At 42.3% G+C, this 26831-nt stretch overlaps 1 protein-coding gene across 2 annotated transcripts; it reads left to right on the forward strand.

Moving 5' to 3' along the window:
* On the forward strand, positions 1 to 26607 carry smarca4a (SWI/SNF related BAF chromatin remodeling complex subunit ATPase 4a). Of its 2 annotated transcripts, none has more exons than XM_033644426.2 (34): positions 1 to 138; positions 3711 to 3974; positions 4160 to 4292; positions 6324 to 6782; positions 6968 to 7066; positions 7162 to 7417; positions 11092 to 11218; positions 11338 to 11511; positions 11695 to 11868; positions 12208 to 12375; positions 12462 to 12512; positions 12614 to 12744; positions 12991 to 13054; positions 13149 to 13261; positions 15498 to 15645; positions 15737 to 15900; positions 16015 to 16081; positions 16380 to 16490; positions 16589 to 16831; positions 16951 to 17064; positions 17182 to 17289; positions 17431 to 17517; positions 17620 to 17666; positions 17779 to 17945; positions 18049 to 18212; positions 19050 to 19316; positions 22104 to 22181; positions 22380 to 22598; positions 22692 to 22954; positions 23244 to 23349; positions 23462 to 23563; positions 23689 to 23821; positions 23913 to 24052; positions 26385 to 26607. In XM_033644426.2, the coding sequence occupies exons 2-34, from the start codon at positions 3753 to 3755 to the stop codon at positions 26415 to 26417; spliced, it is 4932 nt and encodes a 1643-aa protein (XP_033500317.2). In that variant the 5' UTR covers positions 1 to 138; positions 3711 to 3752; the 3' UTR covers positions 26418 to 26607. The 2 variants fall into 2 exon arrangements, with proteins under 2 accessions (XP_033500317.2, XP_033500318.2); XM_033644427.2 differs by having other exon boundaries at positions 19050 to 19277.
* The last annotated feature ends 224 nt before the right edge of the window (positions 26608 to 26831 follow it).

The raw sequence follows: 26831 nt of genomic DNA on the forward strand, positions 1-26831 counted from the left end.
GATCTGCCGACAGAGGAGAGAGAGGAGGGGGGAAGGAAAAAAACCAACTGGGTAGGTCGGTCTTTGTTTCTGGCTAGGAGGAAAAACCAAGAGACGTTTCACCCGGCGAAGATTCAATCATCAGCGCTCACCACTCGTGTAAGTCCACGATTATCTTGATATCACTTCACGGGAGTTGTGTGTGTGTTTTGTGTCTCTGTTCGGAGCACACACGTGTTTTTATACGGTTTTTTTGTGGAGAAAAAGCTGAGCCCGACATTACAGCGCCGCTGCTGTGGCGCGACTGTGTGCAATGAATGAAAATTGTTTTTGGAAATGTGCTTAGAGCGGAGCACCGTGCCAAGGGTACGGGAGGCGCGTTGGATCAATCAGCCCCGGCGATGAGGGATGCTCTAACCTTTCACATGTCGCCGCTTCGCAACAAACGGCTCGAAAAACAACACATTTTTGTGCCTAATTGGCCCGAGGGAGCATGGCCGGCGAGGCTAACACTGCTAGCCTGTTAGCATGCTAGGCACCGTCAGCAGCTTAACGTTATGTTGTTGTATCAATACAGGCTGGTAGCTAGCTAGCGAGCTAGCTTGCCTGGCTGCTGTTCTTTGTCGCGTTACCGGGAATTTAATCTCGTTGAACAATTGAACCGGCTGTCCAGCAAACACCGGGGAACTCGTCACACTAAACCGGATGAGTTTACAAGTCGTGAACCGGCATATTGTATCGTTAAATGATAAATCCGGCTAGGCCCGGCTAATGTTAGCAAAGCTACGGATGCTAATAATAGCTAATCTAACTGTAATTTCTTTGTAACTGTAAACAACTTTACAAACGCCTGTTTATCACTTTTAAACTTTTCTCTCAGTGACTTTTATTTCTCCTGTATTTCTATATTATGCTGAGTTATATCCTGTTGAATTGACCCACGCCAACATGTATTTTTTGATAGTTTAAATGACCTCCTGTGTGTAAGAAGCTCTCATCATCCAGATACAGTCTCATCCTTTTTGTTGCCTCACTTGTTGCTTATGTGTCAGATGTGTTGTATCAGTGTTGGTTTAATCTTGTTGTGCTCAGCAGCTCACCATCTGGCTCAGTTTAAATGAACAAAAGTTCAGGGTGAGACATAACCAAAGGGACAGATCAGCCCACAACAACATTAAAACTACTTTCCTGTGATTAGTTTTGTTTTGGAGGTTTTGGTTTCAGTTCACACAACAGCAGCAGATGATGTGTTTGGGTTGCACTTAAAGAAAGCACCAAAGAATACATTTGACACAATCAAACACAGCACCATATTACAGTTGAAAAATAACTACTTAACATGCACAATGGTCCAGAGTTGAGCTGGGAATCACCAGAGGATTCACAACATATTATCACAATACAATATTATTGCGATTTTACATATGTTGCGATAAGATATATTGCAATTTAATACCTTTTTTCAATTGTAAATTCTGTCCCCAAATCTTTGAAAAGTTTGTCAACATCTGTTTTAAATAATAAGATAACATTTTCATCCTATTAATCTCACCTCAGCCATTTTTTTTGCAGCAGCAGCAGCAAAATGTGTTTAGTGGACTGAAAAAGCAATTGATTATATTGTTCCAGTAGGCTACTTAAAGTTTAATTTGCATTTCTAATATTAATCATTTACATAATGTAAGAAGTTGACACTTGGCATTGTGTGATGATTCAATATTGTCACACAAAAATATCCCACACCCCTAACAATTAATCATCTATTAAATCAACTCCCAGTTAATCTGATAATCGATTACTCAGTTTAAGTGATTTTTTTTTTAAGGAAGAGGAAGTCTAAATTGTCTAATTCTAGCTTCTTAAATTTAAATATTTTCTGGTGTTTTTTCTCCTCTGGGACAGTAAACTGAATATATTTGGCTCGATGACAAAACAAGACATTTGAGGACAAAGAACAAGAGTTCATCCTGAGCTTTGGAAATCATTGATTGATAGTTTTAATCATTTTGTGATATTTTATAGACCAAATAACTAATCAATTAATTGAGAAAATAATGAAGAGATAAATTGACAATGAAAATAATCATCAGTTGCAGCCTTAACACACTTCACTGTGAGCTACTTTCTGGTTTCACCGCCAACTGCTCTAACTGTTGACTACACAAATAATAAATGATTGTAATTAACAGTGTAACTGTAGATTAAAGGAGACATCAGAGTCAAAAATACTTTATTGATCCCTGAGGGGAAATTGTGATGCGTTACAGTCGCTCTGATGTAAAGCATAAAATTATAAGAAGCAAGAATAAGAGTATGAAACAGAAATCTGTAAATATAAATTAATGAATTCCATAAACCAGAAATAAAAATGTGAGTCTGTAAGTGTGTAAAAATTATGTGCGTTGTGCTGCTTTACACACCCATCCTGAGTGTAACTGTAGTTTAAAGGAGACATAATGGTTGATGGGTTTTAAATATTTCGGAGCATTGAAGTCGTTATGTTGTGGTGAGCGCTGGCTGCATCTCAGCAGGTCACATCTAACCTTGTCTGGATGTTACTTCAGAAAAAATAGACATGGACAAAACTATACCTTTTTTAAAATAAGATAAAACATTGAGTGTTTTTGTTAACTCTGTTTTGCAGGATTTACATTTGTATTCTAACACTTTGTACATTGGTAAAGTAATCAGATTTGATTTGTGTATTCATAGATGCGCAATGGAGCACAGTGGATAAAAAAAACAAATACATAAAGATCTTTTGCTTTATATTTATTTTGAATGGGGCTGCAACTATTTTATTTTCAATACACGTTTTGTCTATAAAATGTCGAATAATGCTAAAAAATGTCGATCAGTGTTTCCCAACGCCCCAAGAGGACGTCCTCAAGTGTCTTATTTTTTCTACAATCTAAATATATTCAATTTAAGTTTAAACAGACAGTAGTAGAAGTGTCAAAGAAAGACACAATCCTCTGAGACGTGAGGTAACATTTTGCCCACTGGCAACTTTAAGTGATAAATATTTTCATTATTAAAAAAGGAACATTTGAAACACTTGTGTATTACTCTGTACAAACAGTTTCCCATACGACAACAGGTCACAACAGGCTATTAAACTGAGCAGCATCTCTTATAATATAAACCTAAAATACCAAAATAAATAAAATAATAAGAAATAAAACTTGTGCATTTGGGCAGTTTCAGATGTATTTAAGCTTTCAAAGCACTCGAACATTTATCATCCCATTGATCTGCACATCTGGGTGATGCTAACAGATGTGTGTTAGCTTGTTGGATGAGTTTCCATTCACATCCTCTACAGCGCTGGAACAGAACCGACACGCCAGCCCTCTCATGATTTTACAAAAGTCTCGTCATTGATGTTGTAGCTGACTGGGAACCCACAGGTTGGTTGTCCAGCTCCAGTGTGTCATGTGCGCTCGCCATAGTGTGACTGACCTGCACGCTTGTCAGCTTGTTGTGTTAACCTCTGCACATGTTGCTAATAGCATAAAACTAAACGTTTCCAGGTGAAACTTGCTCTTGCCAACTGTGGTTCCAATTAACGTGCATCAGTGTACGTACTGTGCAGTCTGCGTACATTGGACTCTGATGGTTTGGTATGAATACACGAACCCTAAGTTTGGATTTCAACGACTGAGACAGTGTTAACAAACAAATAAATATTCTCGGGGTGCTTTTATTCCTGATGTCATCTCTCCTCACAGGGTTACTTTCTGCTGCCACACATTCCCAGCTTCTCCTGAGAGATGTCCACTCCTGACCCCCCGATGGGAGGGACACCTCGGCCCGGACCCTCCCCAGGACCAGGGCCATCTCCAGGAGGCATGATGGGCCCGAGCCCCGGTCCCTCTCCAGGCTCGGCCCACAGCATGATGGGGCCCAGCCCGGGACCTCCTGGATCTGGACATCCCCATCCTCCACAGGGACCCTCAGGATATCCTCAGGACAACATGCACCAGATGCACAAAGTATGAAATGGTTCTTATTTCAAACTGTATCTTACACACTGTTATGGTGTGTATGATAAACTGTATGGTTTGACTAAAATGAACAATGACACCCTGAGAGATTTAACCTTGGTGCATTTGTAATATAAATATTTCAACCTCACATAAAAATGAGTGTCACACATGATTATTCTGTCTTTCATCAGCCCATGGAAGCCATGCATGAGAAGGGAATGCCCGATGACCCCCGCTATGCCCAGATGAAGGGCATGGGCATGAGACCAGGGGGCCACAGTGGGATGGGACCCCCTCCGAGCCCGATGGACCAACATTCCCAAGGTAACACCTCACATGATGTCATGTTTAAAGTAGCCTGTGCTGTCAGTTCTAGACAGATGAGACATGAGGAAATAAATTCCCCTGTTCGTATCTCTGTGGTGTGCTCGCAGGCTGCAGGCAGCATGAAGGTTGCTGGTTTGAATCCTCAGATAACTTGAGTTGGTCAAAGTTAAAGAAAGATTAAAATTAAAGATCTCTTTTTGACCCTGAAAAGCTCCAGACAGGAAGGACAGACAGCTCAGTCAGGCAGATCTACTGCGTGTGTGTGTGGGTGTGGGTGGGTGTGGGTGTGTGTGTGTGTGTGTGTGTGTGTGTGTGTGTGTGTGTGTGTGTGTGTGTGTGTGTGTGTGTGGGTGTGTGGGTGGGTGAACCCATCCAGCCGGTTTCTCTTCTTGTGTTGCTGCTGCTCATTTGGCAGCGTGAGCAGACAGACAGCGGTAGGCAGGGCAACAGGAGGGGCGGGTTTAGGGGCTTCCCCTTTCAGACAGCAACAAAGGCAGCTGCAACTACAAAACCACACAGTCAGTCAGCAGAGGAGGATAGGAAGAGACAGACAGACACACACACACACACACACACACACAGGAACACTAAAATGACACGATAACAGTGTGTATGATACAGAGATGGCTCTATATTTAAGCTAGATAAAGAGTGTTTGGTTCACTTGTCATTTTCTTGTCAGTATTTGGACTCACAGTCTAAACTAAAGAGTGGGGGTACAGTGGTTTATCAGCATTACATCGTTATGGCCTATTATCACCTCGTTGATGTCCATCGGCTTATTAACAAGCCTATTTACATTAATTTTGCGCAGAATAAAAAGCAGGGCTGGAGCATAACAGCGCCCTGTCGTCCCAGGGACAATAGAAAACCTGTTTGAGTTGCCTTCAGGATGAAAGGACGCAGTGAACTCACTATCGAGGTGTCTGGGGACACACTTGTTTTCCTGACAATGCTACACTGTGAAAAACAAATGCGTTTTAAAATCGACAGGAGGAGAGCTAGTTAACGTTAGCTGTTAGACAGTGGCAGCAACTGACAGCTAAATAAGGTCACAGCCAGTTATATTATGATGCGTTCAAGCTCTGTTTAGAAAAATGAGTGCTGGGTGAAGGTAAATTCTAACGATCTCATGATGTGTTCAAATGTAATCTTGTAAAATGTAGCTTTTACAGAGAAACATGATTAAATACAGGTATTTGAAGGAGAGAAATTTGTTGTTTTCACAGCCAAAAGAATATGTATTAAACAGGGAATTGTGATTTATATACACGTATAGCAAAAAAACAATTAAAGTATTTTTTAAATGTTTTTTAATGTGAAAGAAGGTCATATTAATTGTTTATTTATGTATTTGTATGAGTGAATTTGTGCTCATTTAAAAATAGTGTAATGAAACACTGAATGACTTTAAAACACTTCAGTTATTTTTTTATTTAAACTGAAGATTTCTTTGTTTCCAGGGCACAAAAGGGGGAGTCAATAAAACAAAATCAACAACAAGAAAACACATCTGTTGTCGTATCGGCCAGATTTAAAACATCTTTATCGGCTCAGAGTTTTGCAGTACGCCCAACTAAGGAGAATAAAAACTGCATTTTACTTAAATTGAACTAAGTATTTTATAGAGGTGTAACGATCCATTGATCTGGATCGATGTATCAATTCAAAGATCAACGATCCAGTATCATAGATGCAAAGCGAACACACTGATCCCTATCGTCATCTTTGGGGTACGCTTTTATTTTGAATGTCTATGTTAGCGTCTAACAGTTAAGAGAGACACATGATGATCCATGTTTTATGGTTGTTAGAAGTTTGCTTTCAGAGTTTTCAGCCAGACAGACCTGAAGTTTTATGAAAAAGATCAAATGAAAAGATTTCTGTCTCTGAAGTTTAATTTATCCCATGTGCAGTTTTATGTGTGTTAGTGGAGTCAGATTAAAATAAACCCATATAAGACGTTTTTAAATCATAATGCTTGAATATTTTTTGGCCTACCCATCATGCATCTGTTCTGTTCCCCAGGTTACCCCTCTCCACTGGGAGGCTCGGAGCACGCACCCAGCCCTGTCCCAGCCAACGGCCCTCCCTCTGGCCCCATGATGCCTGGAGGTCCCTCTGGCCCTGGGGCGGGCCCCATGGAGGGCAGCGGGGACCCCAATCAGGGAATGGGTCAGCCTAACCGCGGGGGACCCCAGGGTCCAGGTGGACCCGGTGGCGCAGGAGGTGGACCAGGTGGTGCAGGTGGACCTGCTCCTTTCAACCAGAACCAGCTGCACCAACTCAGGGCTCAGATTATGGCCTATAAGATGCTGGCACGCAGTCAGCCGCTACCGGAGCACCTGCAGATGGCTGTGCAGGGGAAGAGGCCCATGCCGGGGATGCAGCAGCAGCCAATGCCCAACATGCCACCATCTGCAGGGCCCGGAGGTGGACCAGGAGCTGGTCCGGGACCTGCTCAGGCCAACTACAACAGACCACATGGTGAGTTAAGTGAAGCTGTCAGGAAGCCTCGTCAGCGTATTTTTGCGATCGGCCTCCTAACAAATGAAACATCTTTAAGTTTTAATCAAAGACAGCAGAATATTTGAAGCTCAGCAGAGACACCTGCTGGCTGTCCTGATATTTGCTAATTACCTGAAAACATCACATTGTTTTGCTTGTTTCAGGTATGGTAGGTCCAAACATGGCGCCTCCTGGACCTGCAGGAGTTCCCCCTGGTATGCAAGGCCAGCCTACCAATGGACCCCCCAAATCATGGCCTGAAGGTAGACTCAGTCTGGAGTCTCACCTCAGTCAGCACTTTGTATGTTTACATGCACATGCAGTCAAACTGACCTCCTCTGATTCCTCCTTCTTCTAGGACCAATGGTGAACGCCGCCACCCCCTCTAATCCTCCTCAGAAACTGATTCCGCCTCAGCCCACCGGCAGACCGTCTCCCGCTCCTCCTTCTGTTCCCCCCGCTGCCTCCCCAGTTATGCCTCCTCAGACACAGTCCCCAGGACAGCCCGCCCAGCCCCCTCCCATGATGCTTCACCAGAAACAGAACCGCATAACCCCCATCCAGAAGCCCCGTGGGCTGGACCCAGTAGAGATCCTCCAGGAGAGAGAGTACAGGTGAGACAGTGTAGAGCGGTGGAAGCTCACTGTTCTGTTACCTCATCTGCATGTTTATAACAACTGCACCTCAGCTATGTTGGTATTTTATGTGTTAACTTAAGTTTTATATTCATTTCAACTTGATTTCAGTAGGTTACATAGCCTGGAAGAATTCCCCATACCGCAGCACATCAACCCTCCCTAGATACAGTTCACACAGCTCAGCAGAAAAACACATACAATACAACTCTAAAATAAAAACCATTAAAATACAAATTAAAAACACATAAAACCCAGTTAGTGGTACCGTGATCATTCAGACTGTCTGTGCCTCTTTAAAATCAGCTTTTACTTGACTTTAAAAGTATTTCAGTTCTGTGAGTAAGTAGTTCAAACAAATACACAAACAACAAATACGTCTGTGGTTTTGTCTCACTGCGATGACATTTATAGGTGCGTAGTATTTCTGCAAGTTGGATGTAACGAAGGAAGATGAAGCAAAGAGCATTGTCACAGTGTTGTCTCTTTCTTTCAGTTTGCTGTTGCAATATCTCTTCTCAGGAAGCCGAAACAAAAGCCTAGCTTCACTTGTAATGTTATCAAACAAAGAGAAATTGTTTCCCCTTGTCCTAAATTTATACTAGAGTACTTCCTTGTTTTATGAAAGAAGCAAGCTGTGTGTGTTTGACCAATCAGCAACAGTCATCTGTGCAAACTCCACCCCAAAAGTTCAAAAATAATGTCTCTGGAACTTAATTTAGAGACCTGGGGCCTCATGTACAAAGACTTGCGTGGATTTCCTACTGAAACATGGCGTATGCTTAAATCCAGAAAACGTCGTAGGCATAAAAATATCCAGATGTATGAATCTGTGCGTACACATGAATCCAAGCACATTTCCTTTGTACATCCCAATCAACGCGGAATTGAGCGCACATGTTGGAGTACCCGGCCCCTCCCTGTCCACACCCCTATTTAAATATGCAAATCATATTTAAATGAATCCTGCACCTAAGATTCCCCTCTCTGCACGATCAGAAAACTAAAACAAAAGAATGAGTAAGGCGGGAAAAAAGAAAAACTTCAGAGTGCAAACTAGAGACGCTCACTGAAGTGGAGGCGCACAAAAATGTACTTTTTGGCACGCTGTCCTCCGGCATCAATACAAAACGCAAGGTGAGTGAGTGGGAGAGTGTGTGTGAGGCTGTCAATGCTGTGGGGACAGAAAAGCGTACCCACGCAGAATTAAAAAAGAAGTGGTACGACATTAAGGTGGACGAGAAGCGGAGGAGGGCTACCCACCGCCAAAGTGTGGCTAAAACAGGCGGGGGGACAGGAGAGGAGGAGCTCACCCCGTTTGAACAGAGTGTCGCCTGGGGTCAGTTGAAAGCAGACGAATAATTATGTGAACTGGATTTACAGTTTCCATGTGTTAATTTTATACACCACTTACACGGATCACACATTATTGTTGTAAATTAATGCAGAAGTGCACCGGGGAAAAGGTGAGGCTGATTAGGAAATGTCACACCTTACGCACAGGTTTATTGACATGAGTACTTTACACACAGAGACAATCAGGGGCTTGTTAGAAAGCTCTGAAGCTGTAGTTTAACCAGCAAAAAACAGCAAGTCACTAACTTTAACCACTGACTAGTACTGATGCTGTGAAGACTAATTAATATTAATATTAGGACAATTAAACAAATAAACTACCCACCAAGAAGCCACCCATCGCGCACAGTGCCAGCTTGTAGTCTGTTCCCAACCATGCTGTTACTCAGAATGTATGAATCGTGCGTTAAACCAGGCCACCTCGCCACAATGTTGGTTAATTGCATTTGCGCATCACATATGATCTGTACACTGATCGAATGAAAATGCTTCCTGTTGACATAAACAAATTCATCCTGTGATTGTGCTTTTATACTGTAGTCATGTGTGTGCAGTCGATAGCTCCGATAACATTAGGAAAACCGGCTGTCGTTGTAAATTGCACTTTAATGTTGGCCTGTTCAGCTATGGGAATTTGATATACCTGGCTGACATGCGGATAATTCCGTCCCACACAGCTGGCATGGCTCGGCTCAGGGTCGACTGGCACAGTCCCGATCGGTCGGCCAGCTCCCTCTGGAATGCCCCTGGAGCTAAGGAACCCCAGCTTGGTCAGAACCTGTATGGATACAGGCAGCGCATGGCTCCTCGCTGTGTCGCGCTGCCGGCTGCAGCTCTGCGCACAGTTCCAGGAGGATTGGCCTCAGGAACCTAAAGCAGCTGATGAGCCAGTGCCATCTGTCTCTGAACACACGCTCTCTTCATATTGCGCCATTTACAAATCTTCTACTACTGCTAAAGCAGCCGTTGTTGTTAACGGTATTTTCGGCACCACTTTGCGCATGCTTTTATATCCACTCAACTAATTGCAGACACGTGGCTGTGTTAATTGTTCATCAGTGTTAATTGTTGATGTTTCTCTGATGTGCACATCACTCTGAGGACTAATTGTTTTCACATTTATTTATTATAACAGTTTCCCAGCATCACCTCTAAGTGTCGCCAAAGGATCAACATTGGTAGAAACGTGCGTACGCCAGCCATGAAGTTGGCGTGAGGAACCGCACATTTCCACGGCCATTTCACTCTTGATACATCTGAACTTTGCCATGGAAAAAGACGTACGCCACATTTTTGTGCGTACGCACCCTTTGTACATGAGGCCCCTGGTCCCTGTGGTCGAGACGCAATGAGTTCCTCAAAAGGTTCCTAGTTCCTGGGGAAAGTTCCTGCAGTCAAAAGGGGCTAAAGACTTAAAGTACTGCAACTAAATGCACGCTCACACACCCATAAAGTAGATAAACTGAAGAGAAGTGGACCTAAGACAGAACCCAGTGGAATTCCGGTTTTACTCTCTAAGAAAAATCCGTCTCATTGTTACTAATCGAAAACTGATAACACTAGGGCTGTCAGCAAATATTCTAAATTCGAATTTAAATTTGAATTTGAAAAAAAAAATGGACCTTCGAATGTGAAAATTGATATTCGATTGTGGAGAAAAAAAAAACACCACTGCAGCTGTCCTCTTTGCAAGTGGGAGGTGGGAGCGGCCACGGAGCTGCGCGGCACTGCGCAGCCGGTGTGGATGACACAATCGGTTAACATGGGCGCCGAAAGGAAACTGGCTTCCCTTCTCAGCGCTTCGAGGCTATTCGCAGCGCTTCCGCGGGCGGTGTGGCCTGATGGGTCAGAGAGGGGGGGCGAGCGAGAGGTCCGCGGTCGTTTATAACGTGATGTTATAGATAATTGTTTTATGTGTTTTAATGTGTAGGTATGTAAATGTTTTCAAAGACGTTTATGTTGAAATAAAAATACCTACAAGTAGTTATGTTTCCTTGTATTAATACATACAGAAGTATATTTCCTTGTATTAGTTTGCCCTCTTGTGGACATAATGTGAAAAAAAAAATTCGAATGGTTCGAACCTATTAGTTATTTTTAGAACGAATATTCGAACGTCATTTTTTAACAAATTTTGACAGCCCTAGATAACACACAGTTTTTAGTTACAAACAAGATTAGAGTCACTTTTACCACAGTGACATATTTTACCTTGTAATTGTGTTGATGAGAAAAAGTAGTGGTTTGAATTTGTGGCCGTTATTAATACAATTGTTTTTTAAATGTGTATTCTTCAGACTACAGGCTCGTATTGCTCACCGTATCCAGGAGCTGGAGAACCTGCCGGGCTCTCTGGCCGGTGACCTGCGCACCAAAGCCACCATCGAACTCAAGGCCCTGCGGCTGCTCAACTTCCAGAGACAGGTAGCTGCAAGAAATGTTTGATGAACACACAACTGAAGCTCATATTGATCCTCAGACTCCAGCGTCACTGGTCTGTTTGTTGATACAGGATTTAATATGTCCACTTTCTGTGCCTGCAGCTGCGTCAGGAGGTGGTGGTTTGCATGCGACGTGACACTGCTTTGGAAACTGCCCTCAACGCAAAGGCCTACAAGCGCAGCAAACGTCAGTCTCTACGTGAAGCCCGCATCACTGAGAAGCTGGAGAAACAGCAGAAGATCGAACAGGAGCGGAAACGACGCCAGAAACACCAGGTACAGCGTGAGAAACGATGTGTATGGGTGTGGCGGTTTATAGCTGGGTACTGGGAATCAGAACACGTCATGTATGGTGCTGTTTTTAATTTTGTTGTCCTTCCTTGGTTCAAGTGAGAATATTTCTTCACATTATTTGTAGAATCTGCTAACAGTGGTCTTTGTGTGTTCTTCTGTCAACAGGAATACCTCAACAGCATCCTGCAGCACGCCAAGGATTTCAAGGAGTACCACCGCTCCATCACAGCAAAGATCCAGAAGGCCACCAAAGCTGTCGCCACCTATCACGCCAACACTGAGCGCGAGCAGAAGAAGGAGAATGAGCGAATTGAGAAGGAGAGAATGCGGAGGCTGATGGTGAGACTCCAATCTGTTAATGAGACACAGAAATACAAAATGAGTTTGTTTTTGCTTTTACGTGGATGGGGAAATTTATTCAAATTCTGCACAACGGTCAACTGATTACATTTTTGTACATTTTCCTGGGGAGGTGCATGTCAGGCTAATGCGTAGGGTACACATCTACACAGAGCTTTAACCGTAGATATAAACCTGGCTTTAGTCATGGGAAAAGAAGTAACTGACGAACATGTAGCCATAGCGTTTGGCAACAAAATTAACCATTTAATAATAATAAAAATTGTATTTTTATTAGTCCAACACAAGCATCCAACATCTCTGTGAATCTTTTCCCAGGCTGAAGATGAGGAAGGCTACCGTAAACTCATCGACCAAAAGAAAGACAAGCGTCTGGCGTACCTGCTACAGCAGACAGACGAGTACGTGGCCAACCTCACGGAGCTGGTGCGCGCCCACAAAGCTGTACAAGCTCTCAAAGAGAAGAAAAAGAAGAAGAAAAAGAAGGTAAATGTTTATAACAGGCATTTATGAAACATCTCTTTGTGAGTTTAAACTGCATTTTTACATGTACTTGCGTTCTTTATTTCCAGAAGCCAGAGGCTGTGGAGGGTGGCGCTCCTGCTCTGGGACCTGATGGAGAGGTGAGGTTAAAGGAGGAACACGTTTCCTTTAATAGGTTGTCAATAATATTTTTAACGTGCAGCTTGTTAATATACCTAACAATTCTTCTCTTGCCTTTCAGCCTTTAGATGAGACCAGTCAGATGAGTGACCTCCCGGTGAAGGTCATCCATGTTGACAGTGGAAAGATCCTGACTGGGATGGATGCACCGAAGGCGGGCCAGCTGGATACCTGGCTTGAAATGAACCCGGGGTCAGTGTCAGGTCTATCTAATGATAACTGTCTGCTGAATTCAGTGGTTTAAATTCTAACTGTAATGATTGAGGACAGTTTTCTGGAACAAAGGGAAACCGTTATATCACTGAGTGTTACGTCAACTAACGTCGAAGCCATGTTTTATCAGGTTAACAGTTGTCCTGTAGCAGAACAGCAGAGACAAACCCACCGTATCTCTGCAAATGTTTTTAACCTTGTCAAAAACGTTTTGTTCTTTTATAGATACGAAGTAGCACCGCGCTCAGACAGTGAAGACAGCAGTTCAGAAGAGGAGGATGAAGACGAGGTACGTAACACAGTGATCTCTTCCTTGAAGCAAAATGGCCGCTTCGTGTAATATCCGTCAAACAGTTTTCTGATCTCCCTGTTTTTGACGTCAGGAGGAGGATGAGGAGCAACCGCATTCATCTGCAACTGCAGCAGAAGAGAAGAAGAAGATTCCTGACCCTGACAGTGAAGACGTGTCTGAAGTGGACGTCCAACACATCATCGAGTAAGACGCAACCACTCAGATTTTGGTGTTTTTAGATCCTACTTTAAAGGGAACGTATTACACTCATTTTCAGGTTCATATTTGTATCTGGGGCTCCTACTAAAACATTACTCTGATTTCCTTTTACTGTCTGTGCTGGAACACATGTATTTACCCTCTGTTTTAGCGCTTGTCTCTATCAGCCCTCTATTAGCATTTGCGGGTCTCCCATATCTTAGGGTCTGCATCATCATAGCAGCCATAAAATGAGTGTGATGGAGTATGACAGCACTCTCTACTGGGAAACATTATAACAAAAATCTTGACAACCTGACAGCAGGAGTATGATCAGAAATCGGGGACAAACTAACATTGGCAGCCAAGATTACACGATTCCCTGATGTTAGTATGTAGCTACATGTAGCAGTGTACTTGCAGCCAAGGAATAACTGTGTATAACGGCACTTTCTCCCGATACAAATCACCAATAAAGCTTCTAAACACAACCAGACTGTTGCCGATTTCTGATCATATTCCTGCTGAAACATGATCAGAAATCGGGAACAAACTGACAACATCCGCAACCAGGTTTACACGAATTCCTGATGTTAGCATGTAGCAACATGTAGCAGTGTACTTGCAGGTGGAACATAAATGTTATAGAGTACAACCGTACTTTCTACTGTGAAAAAGCCGGAGAATGAGTGTAGAATAGTATAATCATACTTTCGTAAAACTTCTTACCTCAACTGGACATGTTCCCGCAGAAATATGATCCAAAATCTGGGAGAAATTATCAAAACCAGCAACCAGGATTAGATAACTCCCTGACGTTAGCATGTAGCTACATGTAGCAGCGTACTTGCAGCTGGAGAATGTTTGTAATGGAGTATAACAGTATTTTCTACTGTGAAAAATGATCAGTAAAAGCATCTAACCCAAAATCTTCACAACCAGACATGTTCCAGCAGGAATATAATCCAAAATAATGGAGGAATTAACAACATTGGTAACCCAGATTACATGATTCACTGACGTTAGTATGTAGCTACCTGTAGTAGTGTACTTGCAGCTGGGGAATGACTGTGTATAACCGCAATTTTTCCCATTACAAATCACCAGTTAAAGCTTCTGAACACAACCGGACATGTTCCAGCAGGAATATGATCATAAATCAGGAACAAATTAACAACACTGGCAACCAAGCTTACATTATTTCCATATGTTAGCATGAAGCAACATGTAGCTGGAGAATGGCTGTAATGGAGTGTAACCGTATTTTCGTAAAACTTCTAACATCAACCGCACATGTTCCAGCAGAAATACGATCCAAAATCTGGGAGAAATGAAAAGATTACATGATTCCCTGACATTAGCTTGTAGCTACATGTAGCGGTGTACTTGCAGCCGAGGAATGACTGTAATGGAGTGTAACAGTATTTTCTACTGTGAAAAATAATCAATAAAAGCGTCTAACCCAAAGTTGTCACAACCAGACATGTTTGAGCAGGAATATATTCCAAAATCATGAAGAAAATAGTAACCAAGTAGGTCATTCCCCAATGTTAGCATGAGGCTACCTGTAGCAGACTACTTGCAGCCAGAGAATGACTGAAAAATCACCAATGAAACTTCTTACCTCAACTAGACATGTTCCAGCAGGAATATGATCCAAAATCTGGGAGAAATTCGCAACATCAGCAGCCAGGATTACATGATCCCCTGACGTTAGCATGTTGCTACATGTAGCAGCGTACTTGCAGCCATAGAATGACTGTAATGGAGTATAACGTAATTTCTACCATGAAAAATTATCAATAAAAGCTTCTAACTGAAAATCTTAACAACCGGACATGTTCCAGCAACAACTTAGCATGTAGCTACATGTAGCAGCGTACTTGCAGCAGAGGAATGACTGCAGTGGAGAATAGCGGCCCTTTCTCCTATCGAAAATCACAAAGAAAAGCTTCTTAACACAACCAGACATGTTTCAGCAGGAATATGATCCGAAATGTGGGAGAAATTAACAACATCGGCAACCAAGATTACATTAAATCTGTCATGAGCTGACGAGCGAAGAGCTGAAGAGCGTAATAGGTCCCTTTTAAACACCGTCTTTGAATCTATAATAACTTAAGTTTCACAAAGATACCTGTAAGACATGAATGTGTTAACGTATGTTTTCCTTTCATATTTTGTTTTTATTTGCAGTTTTTCATCCTCTCAAAAAATATCTCACTGTATTTTGTCCCACCAGACACGCCAAGCAGGATGTCGATGATGAGTACGGTAACGCAGCTTTCAACCGAGGCCTGCAGTCCTACTACGCTGTGGCTCACGCCGTCACTGAAAAGGTGGACAAACAGTCCACACTGCTGGTCAACGGGCAGCTCAAGCAATATCAGGTACATGACCGAAACATGCTGTAAACAGTAGAGGGATGTTACTCATGAGGGAGTCTGAAACTGAAGCTAACTGTGACCCGTTCCTGCTCAGATCAAAGGTTTGGAGTGGCTGGTGTCGCTTTACAACAACAACTTGAATGGCATCCTGGCTGATGAGATGGGTTTAGGGAAGACAATCCAGACCATCGCCCTCATCACTTACCTCATGGAGTACAAGCGCCTCAATGGGCCCTTCCTCATCATCGTACCTCTCTCGTAAGCCGAACACAACTTTAAGAACAAGAAGTGCATTTACAGACAGCTGTCAGAGTTTTTATGTTCATGTGTTGAGCAGAGTAGAAACTTTTCTGTTGTGTCTTTTATTTCCAGAACTCTATCAAACTGGGTCTATGAGTTTGATAAGTGGGCCCCATCTGTCGTCAAAGTCTCCTACAAGGTCAGTGGCGCTTTCAGTCTCTTGATAGGGCTGTAATAGTTCACAGACGTCACAGTTCGGTTCATACTCAGATTTTGGAGTTGCAGTTTCGTGCCAGTATAAAAATATGGAGCATTTCAAACACTTGTGTATTACTATTACTTCTGTGCACTGGACTGTGCAAAACATGAACTGTTACAGCCTTACTGTTTGTCATGACTAAGAGTTTAAAAGCACAGTATTAAATGTTTTATGATTTGGCTGATTTAAGCGGTTTTGTCATTAAACATGATGATAAATCAGCTTTGTTAATTTTCAGGGGTCTCCAGCTGCTCGTCGTGCTTTCGTTCCCATTCTGCGCAGCGGCAAATTCAACGTGCTGCTAACAACATACGAGTACATTATCAAAGATAAGCAGGTGTTAGCGAAGGTAAGGAAGCATCCTCACGTCAAGACAAAATGTATTCATTCATTCATCAGTTTCTCAGTCTTTGTTTCTCTCTCTGACGTCTGTGTTTCCTTCCAAAGCTTCGTTGGAAGTACATGATTGTAGACGAGGGCCATCGCATGAAGAACCACCACTGTAAACTGACCCAGGTCTTGAACACTCACTACTTGGCGCCACGCCGTCTGCTGCTCACAGGCACACCGCTGCAGAACAAGCTACCTGAGCTCTGGGCGCTGCTCAACTTCCTCCTGCCCACCATTTTCAAGAGCTGCAGCACGTTCGAGCAGTGGTTCAATGCCCCCTTTGCCATGACCGGAGAGAAGGTGAGTTGCAGTCCAGTTGGGTGGTTGTGGAGTCCTAAGGGACTTCAATAGAACAATGAGCTGCAGTAAAATGTATTTGAATGTGTCCTCCTCATCCTCCTGTCTCTTTTAACCTCAAGGTCGACCTGAACGAAGAGGAGACCATCTTGATCATTCGACGTTTACACAAGGTGCTCAGGCCGTTCCTGCTGCGCCGACTCAAGAAGGAAGTCGAGGCTCAGCTGCCCGAGAAGGTCAGCTTTGGTTCTCTCATGGAGATGAAATTACATTCTTGCATTAATATTTATGTCCTAGTAGTTTTCATAATTCAGTGTCTTATGTTTTCTTCTCTTCTTGTTTTTGGTGTATAGGTGGAGTACGTGATAAAGTGCGACATGTCAGCTCTACAGAGGGTTTTGTACAGACACATGCAGGCCAAGGGTGTCTTGCTCACAGATGGGTCAGAAAAAGACAAGAAGGTAAGAAGAAGATGATGTCTTTTGAATTTAATCTGCGAAACCTTGCATTTAAAGATATTTAAAGTAACACTCAACACACAGTCATAATTAAATTGGAAACTAAAAGGTGTTCTGTGTTTCTTCCTCTTCTGAATGTTGTAGGGTAAAGGTGGCACGAAGACCCTCATGAACACTATCATGCAACTGAGAAAGATTTGCAACCACCCCTACATGTTCCAGCACATCGAGGTAACAAACAGAAGATACACCTTGAATATTTTTCTCCAAACTGCACGAGAAGAATAAACACATTAACAGAATGAATGTGACCGATTTGTGTTTGTTTTACAGGAGTCTTTCTCTGAGCATCTTGGGTACTCTGGTGGGATCGTTAGTGGGTACGTAAAACTTGAAATTGCTAGTGTTTGTACTACATGTGCGTCTCTTGTTTTGGAGTGTGTATGTGTTGCTTACTGGCTCATTCCTCCTCCTTCTCCTCCTCCTTTCCAGCCCCGACCTGTACCGCTCCTCTGGGAAGTTTGAGCTGCTGGACCGCATCCTGCCCAAGCTGAGGGCCACCAACCACAAAGTGCTGCTCTTCTGTCAAATGACGTCCCTCATGACCATCATGGAGGACTACTTTGCCTACCGTAACTTCAAGTACCTGCGTCTGGACGGTGAGACACCTCTGACTGAGTGTTTGTGGGCCTCGTTGTCGTCTAATCACAGGGAACAGTTGAGTTTCACTTCCATAACGCTCTAATCTCTCTCCTCCCACAGGAACCACCAAGGCAGAGGACCGTGGCATGCTGCTGAAGACGTTCAATGACCCGGCCTCGGAGTACTTTGTGTTCCTGCTCAGCACCAGGGCAGGAGGCCTGGGCCTCAACCTGCAGTCTGCTGACACCGTCATCATCTTCGACAGCGACTGGAACCCACATCAGGTATTTAAATATGTGCTGGCATCAACATGGGTCTCAGTTATGAAGTGAATATACTGAGTCAGATGAAATCAGATTTTCTCTTGTAAGATCATAGCCCTTTTTACACACAGATCCCACAATATTGCAGCAACAAAATCCCTTCATTACGTCACCTACAGGTTGTGTAAAACAAGCCTATGTCTCGTTGCAGAAAAGTTAATAATTGGAAAATTTAAAACCCAGCGCCCTATGCTTCTTTTGCCTGTAACACTTCTTGTATGTCTCGGCTGGATGTTCCATATGTCTGAAACCACTGGATAGTAAAATGCAACAGATGTGTGTCGTGTTTGCGTTCTAAGCCGGGCCATCTCTTGAGTTTTGATGAGTAAGCAGTCGTCAGAGGTGAGAACAAGTCATTGTTTTGCAAGTCACAAGTAATTCTCAGGTCTTTGTACTCAAGTTCCAAGTCCTAAACTTTGAGTTTCGAGTCCTAAACAAGTCATAATACACTCTCAACCAAATGTAGTGCCATCTTAACAACAGGGTAATAACATTAGCTAAGCATGAGCTGTGTTGATCTCAGCCTAGACTCTCAGTTCTTTGTGCAACTGCAGATGTCGAAAGTTTGAAGTTGTTGCGACTCCGTCTGTAATTTTTGACCCACACATTTTGCATACTGCAGTAAGTTATTTGTTGACCACATGTAGTGAACTCATCTTTGGTATCATTTTCTCCAACTGGCGCTCAGTATTAATATTGAGGAAAAGTAACAAAGAAATTCATTATTGGTGTTTTCCTGTTTTTCCAGTCACCTCACAGACTCCACCTAAAACAATCAATATATTTTTCCTCCCACAGGACCTGCAGGCTCAGGACAGAGCCCACCGTATCGGTCAGCAGAACGAGGTGCGCGTGCTCCGCCTCTGCACCGTCAACAGCGTGGAGGAGAAGATCCTGGCGGCCGCCAAGTACAAACTGAACGTGGACCAGAAGGTCATCCAGGCCGGCATGTTCGACCAGAAGTCGTCAGGCTGCGAGCGTCGGGCCTTCTTACAGGCCATCCTGGAGCACGAGGAGCAGGATGAGGTCGGGGCTCGAGGAGGCTGCCGCACTAGGGGGGCGTGGGTGGGTGTGATCTGAACCCGTCACCATATCGCCCACCCACCCACATCCGCCTGTGTGCAGCCCCACCTCTGCATTCTCTCCTTTTATTTCTCCTCCTCTTCTTATTTCCCTCTTTTCTCAGGATTTCATCAGTCCAGACTTTTCTCCTTTATGTCTCTCTGCTTCTACACAAACCTTTGATGGTTAATATGATACTTTATCCTTCACACTAATAGAAAACCTTTACCCTTTTTATTCCTCTTTTCTCTCTGCTGCTTTTGTCCTGCTTCTGTGCTTCCTTGCTTTTTAATTCAAACATTGAGATGTTCTTCTAGTGAGAACAGTGAAATTAGTCATGTAGTACAGATTGAAAGGTGATATTTGCTCTGCCTCTGTAAGGTTAATAATAGCAGGGGTGTCATGATTCTCCAAATCCACTGCTCCATTCAACTTTTGATAAAAAGGTTTCCTCCAAAAATTTAACGCCATGCTGTTGTTAAACTTTTGAGTCTTGATTCATAAAGATCAACATGTCGTTGGGTTTATGCCCTGACAAACTGCCATTTATTTCTTCTTCTTTTTATTGCTCATTACCTTCTTCCCATGTTTTTAAAAGAAATCAAACTAGAATTGGCTTCAATGCTCAGGTTTCAAAGGGTTAAACTTACCCAGTGCGGCTAATACAGGTATCAGAAACAGGAATTAAGGTGAAAGCTTGTAATAAGTGTTGAAATTTCATTTAGACTTCATTTTTGTCAACAACTACAAAAAACTCATTTCTCTAGCAAAGTTTTTTTTTACAGGTTTAAAGGATGATTTATCAGAACACACTCACTGATCATTTAAAAAAAAAAACTTGAAATCTCAAACTTTGAGACCTTTAATAAATAAAGTAGTCCATACCCATTGAGTGTACAGTTGCCCACGTACAGTTTCACATGGTGTGTGTTTGGGATACAGGTCATAGGAAATTGCAGATTAAATAGTCAACTGAACCCATTAAGAAGAGCAATGTATTATTTTTGAAAAACGTGGGACAGACAGAATGACTGACTGACAGAATGACACACTGACAGTTTCGGTGATTATGTACAGCATACCATACCATGACTTAGTCATACCAAAAATTAGAAAACTACACCAACATTGGTCCACAGGGGGAGCCACAGCGATCGGTCGCATTTTAGCCATTTTGAATCATTTTTCTGTTGTTATAGCGCCACCCAGTTGCCAATTAGAGTTAAATTTCTCCAGTCACCTTGAGGCGTCCTGTTCTACATATCTACCAAGTTTAGTAAAAATCCATATGGCGGTTAGGCCTAGATAAGAAATGAGCTCTCTAGCGCCCCCATTTTGTTTGATGGGGTCAGTAATGGAGGGGTCCCCTCAGATTATGTGTGGTCATATGCCTACAAAGTTGCGTGGTGATGGGTGAAACCCTTGAGATGTTATACACCTTTATGTGATGAGCCACGCCCTCCGCAATATTCATTGCCTTATAGAAGCTCAGTTTTAGTAAGTTTTCCAACTTTTGCCAAGAGGGAACTTTAGATATTGGTCCCTAGATTATGTTCACCCAGTTTCATGCAGATCGCTCAAACTTCCTAGGAAGAGATCCATTTGAAGTGTTTTTCAAAAAATTCAAAATGGCGGAAAATCTATATAAGCGGAAGTTATGGGTTCTTGAGGCAAATGTGTTCCTCATGAGGAGAGGCATCTCTGTGCAAAGTTTCATGTCTCTACGACATACGGGGCATGAGATATGCTCATTCAAAGTTTGACATTTCAATCGGTTGCTATAGCGCCCCCCTTTGGCCAACTGATGTAATATTGCTTCATTGGCATCCTCCCATGACCCTCTACCACTGTGCCAAATTTCACATGGATTGACCAAGTCAGTGAGGAGAAAAACGTGGAACAGACACACAGACAGAGTTTTCATCATTATATAGTAAGATGAGACAACTGGAGGTTTAAACTTATTGACTGCTGAACTACAGCTCATGACTCTGACCAACGGCTCCGATGTGAGTGTTTTGCAGGCTAGCGAAACATCCTGATGCAGACTATTTACTGCTATTCACCAGTAAATAGTGAGAGGTCGTAGCGTTATTGGAATAGGAAATACTCTGGTCTCGTCAACAAAAACTAAACACATTTTGTCATGTTTTTATCATCAAAAATCTATTTTTAGCTCATCATAGTCTCTGTGACTTAATAACACCCACAAGTTAACATAATCCTTAAATTTTAAATTCATATTTCCTGTCAATATATAATTTGCTAAGTATGTTACCCACACTGTATCTGCTACTTTATATATATATATATATATATATATATATATATATATATATATATATATATATATATATATATATATATATATATAAAAGGGGGCTTCCACCGTGGGGTATTGATCATCTTGTAGGCATTTATTTTGCCCGAATCAGCTGGCGGTTGTTTAACTTTATCCCTTACTCGGGCTGCTGTGTCTGTACATGTTAACCTACCCATGTTACAAAAAGGTTACGTTTCATGGCGCTGTGCTGGGTCCGAAAACGGAAGAATAAAATTAATATACAGGGAGAATCGTCAATCCTGCTTTTGATTTTGATGATTAAAATTGAAGCTCTTTAAATCAATTAACAATGAAAATCGTGACACCCCGTATTAAACAAAAGTATGCACTGAGTTACTTTCCTTATTTTGTGTGAGTGAGAATCATTAGGTCAGGGACGTGGCTCTGAGGTGCCACAGAAATCTGCCGTTGGTCTCTCGTCACTTACTCATCTCATTTGTCTGCAGGAGGAGGATGAAGTGCCCGACGATGAGACCGTCAATCAGATGATCGCCAGAAGTGAGGAGGAGTTTGAACAGTTCATGGTCAGTCCCAGTTTATTTATTTATTTTAAGGTTTAGTGATCAGGGACAATGCACATTAATAAAACTTTTTTTTTTTTCTTTTTAAATGTAAACATGCCAGAATTAGCCAAAAGGCTAGTTCCTTTAGAAACTTTTTAATTTCATTATCTGTCTCCACTAATCCCCTGGCTGCTTTTTTTTTTTTTTTTTAAATTCCAGCGTATGGATCTAGACAGACGCCGCGAGGAGGCCCGCAACCCTAAGAGGAAACCCCGTCTGATGGAGGAGGACGATATGCCCAGCTGGATTCTGAAAGACGACGCTGAGGTTGAGAGGCTAACCTGCGAAGAGGAGGAGGAGAAGATGTTTGGCAGAGGATCCCGCCAGCGTAAGGAAGTGGACTACAGCGACTCGCTGACTGAGAAACAGTGGCTCAAGGTGGGATGTTCTCATGTTTAGATGTTGAACGTGAATCAGTATAAAATAAGTTTTAACTTGATTAACCTCATTGATTATTTCTCTTAATCACAGGCCATCGAAGAGGGAAATCTGGAGGACATCGAAGAGGAAGTGCGTCACAAAAAGACGACCAGAAAGCGGAAGAGAGACCGCGACCATGACGGCGGCCCAGCCACGCCCAGCTCCAGCAGCGGCCGAGGGCGGGACAAAGACGAGGAGGTGAAGAAAGCAAAGAAGCGAGGTCGCCCGCCTGCCGAGAAGCTCTCTCCCAACCCTCTGTCCCTCACCAAGAAGATGAAGAAGATCGTTGATGCTGTCATCAAATACAAAGACGGGTGAGGACTTTACCGGAGAGGTTACGTCACCCTCAGTGACGCCATCCAGAAGAATTGTCGGATATTATAAATATGATTGTCCCTGAGATCGGAAGAACACACAAGAAAAAGTAGTGTGGCACAGATGTGCATCGGGAATTTCACAATAAAAGCGTATCCTAAAAGTGATGCTACATATCGATGTTTTCACTTAGTGTCAATGATATTAGATAACTGAATAAATGCATCAATATACATCAATGATCCTTACACCCTTGCTAAGAATCCAGCTTCTTTCATGTGTCTGCAGTAACGGCCGACAGCTGAGCGAAGTCTTCATCCAACTGCCTTCACGTAAAGAGCTGCCTGAGTACTACGAGCTCATCCGCAAACCAGTGGACTTCAGGAAGATCAAGGTGAGGACATAAAGCGACACATACCTGCTCTGTATGTTGAGGCTGTTACCTGTTATTCCTCTGTGTGTTCTCATCTGATCATCTACTGTTTGTTCCCTCCTCCTTCTATCAGGAGAGGATCAGGAGCCATAAGTACCGCAGCCTGAACGACCTGGAGAAGGACGTGATGCTGCTGTGTCAAAACGCCCAGACTTTTAACCTGGAGGGGTCTCTGGTGAGTTAACGAGGGGACACACACACACACACACACACACACACACACACCAGTGCATTTACAAGAAGTCAGTAGGAACAATGGAGAATGCTCAACAGAACAGTTATAATCTGTTTGTGTTCCAGATCTACGAGGACTCCATCGTGCTGCAGTCTGTCTTCACCAGCGTGAGACAGAAGATTGAAAAGGATGACGAGAGCGAAGGAGAGGAAAGTGAGGAGGAGGAGGACGATGTAGACGAAGGCTCTGAGTCTGAATGTGAGTGTCAGAGTGGCAGTGTTTTGTGTGACAGGCTGAGGGGAGGGGCACGTTTACCCTGAGTGTGTTCATGATGTTTGGTCTCTGTCAGCTCGTTCAGTGAAGGTGAAGATCAAGCTGAGCCGGAAAGAGAAAGGAGAGCGAGGAGGAAAAGGACAACGACGGAGGGGCCGCGGTGCCCGGGCTAAACCTGTGGTGAGCGACGATGACAGCGAGGAGGAACAGGAAGAGGTGAGAAACAGGAAACAACATCCCACTGAGAGGCAACAGGTCAAAGACTGAACATACTTTATCTGATTGAAACACTGATGATGCTAAATTAAAGATGCTCTCTTTGCCTTTGTGCTAAATGGTAAAACGTCGCCCTGGTTCCCTCGTCAAAAAGCCAGCGGGATTTCCCGTTAGATTTTGGAATATGGCAGAAAATAAGCTCTGTGGCAAATAAATGTTTATGATACTTAACACGTTTTGTTGAGTAAGATAATCTTCACAAATGAACACCACTTAAGTGGTTTTTGAAGTGTAACTGAAATCCCCAGAAGTAAAAAGCTAACGTTATATACAGCTGTGAACAAAATACACCATGGTTGCATGTCTTAATGTCACCACCTTAATGAGGCTGTAAAATTGTGTTCGGCGTGGTGACGTTCTATAGTCTCATTTAGCTGCTTGTTAGCAACTGCCTTTTTCAAGACACATAAAAACTTAAATATTCATGAGCGAGGTATTTACTGACGTATTTTATGTCGTAGAACAAAACTTGAAAGTCTCTTAAACTTGATGTGTTAACCACAGACCTTATTTCAGGCGTCTCACCAAAAACTCATGAAATAAAACCACTGATTTTGAGCCGGGAGCGCTAAAATGTGAACTCATTTTCGGCTTTTAGAACTCATGCCTGCAGCACTCTGTAAAGTCAGTTTAAGTTTTTGTCTTCTAATGCAGAGGGAAATAGGTTATCAATCAATTAGTCCATTCAAAGAAACTAATTGTCAGCAATACTGCTAAACATTGATACTCCAAACATTCCAGCTCCTCAAATGTGAGGATTTTTAAAACATCGTAAATTGAATGTCTCTTAAATCGCTGGGTCCGATACAACAAGGAATTTTATGACATCACCTTTGATTGGGAAATTGTGAATGGCATTTTTTACTATTCTGACTAAGGATGCATGATACTGGATTTTTTGCCAATATCTAATATGCCGATATAACGCAACTTATTTGGCGATAACTAGAGTTGTACCGATACCAATACCAGTATCGGAAATGCCTCCGATACTGCCTAAAATGCGGTATCAGGTATCGGCGAGTACAGCCTATGACCAATCCGATACCACGTAATGCCTCACGTCATTACGCATACGCACGCTACAGGCAAACGAAACGGAAACGGAGTGGAGTTTAAAAAGCATTTTACTGTAGCATTTAAAATGTCTTTTTTACCAAATTGTGTGGCTGCACTTTAACCTGTGTCTTAATCTGTGTCAACACTGGATAATAATTAAAAAAAAGTTTTATGGCATTCATTCTACTATTATGTATTTATTTCTTAATATTTTACATAGAGTTTTAGGAGTTGAGACATACAACAATTCATATCCCATCCATTTTATTTTTACCCGCTGGTATCGGATCGGTACTCTGTATCGGCAGATACCTAAGGTTCAGGGATCGGAATGGGTATCGGGAAGGAAAAAGTGCTATCAGTACATCTCTAGCGATAACCAGTACTGATAACAATATATATCAACTTTTTCCCCACCGAATTTTAGTGACCATCAAACCTCTTGTGTAGTGAAATTAACATCATATTAGACATGCATACTCTTATCATGACGGCCCACCAGCAGATGGAGACATGAACTGCTTATAAATGTATGCCATTTTATTTATTGTGCAAAAGAAGAACAAAGCATGTTGGATGATTCTTGTTCGACATTGTCGTGCATCTCTATCTGTGACATATTATAAACTAAATTAATACAAATAATAAGAGACAGATTCAATGATAAAGAATATAATCACTGGGTGCAGTTTGAAGTTTCTTTTTCCCAAAGGAGTATGGCAAATTTCAGTCTGTTTTTTTTTTTTGTTTTTTTTTTTAAGATTTAAACCAGTGTTGTATGTAGAGGTCAAGTCCATATACATTGAAAGTATTTTTAATTACAAACTAAACTGCTTGGAAGCATTTGCAGTATAGCTGAAGCAATAAGATAGTGGCTGATTTAAAGAAAACCAGTTACAGCATCTCAACTGTGAGAGTTTTCTGCTTCTCTTTGTTCATGTAGTTTGTTTCTGTGATGGTAAACTGAATATCTTTGGAGTTTAAACTGTTAAATAAGATATTTGGAAACATCCATTTGGCCTTTAGGGAATTGCAATTGGCATTTTTAAGCATTTTAATAGACCAAACGATTACTCAAGAAAATACTTTGCAGATTAATCAGTAAAAAAATACATGCTGGTGTCCATGAACCAAAATTTCAAAAGACGTACCCAAGTCCCTGTGTATCCTCTGTGAAGTTCTGTTAAATAATAAAAGTGCATCTGTGTTCCAGGAGCGCTCGGCCAGTGGCAGTGAGGAAGACTGAAGTGAACCACTCCTGATTGGACCAACGGCCCACTGAGCCCCTTGACTGGACTTTATATATTTTACTTAGATACAGCAGGGAGACAGTTGGTGGAAAAGGCCTAGTTTTACCTAGATGAGCTGATTTTTAGTGAGACAATTGTATTCTCATTAAAGTATACCATTAATTAAAAACCAATTAAAAAAAAAAACGAACTAAAATATGAAAGCTATGAACCATTCACTTCCATATTTAAACCATTTTCCCAGTATGAATAGTAGTGTCTCTTTGCCTTTTTTGTTTTCTCCTGTAAGTGGAACATTGACAGAGCCTGAATTATCGACTGATCGTGGGCCATACAGACAGCTAACTGTTTTTTTTTTTTTAAAGTGGTATTAATTTTGTCGTCTCTTACTTCAAGACAAAGCGTACATG

This window comes from Epinephelus lanceolatus, chromosome 18 (genome assembly GCF_041903045.1).
Source record: "Epinephelus lanceolatus isolate andai-2023 chromosome 18, ASM4190304v1, whole genome shotgun sequence".
Taxonomy (NCBI): domain Eukaryota; kingdom Metazoa; phylum Chordata; class Actinopteri; order Perciformes; family Serranidae; genus Epinephelus; species Epinephelus lanceolatus.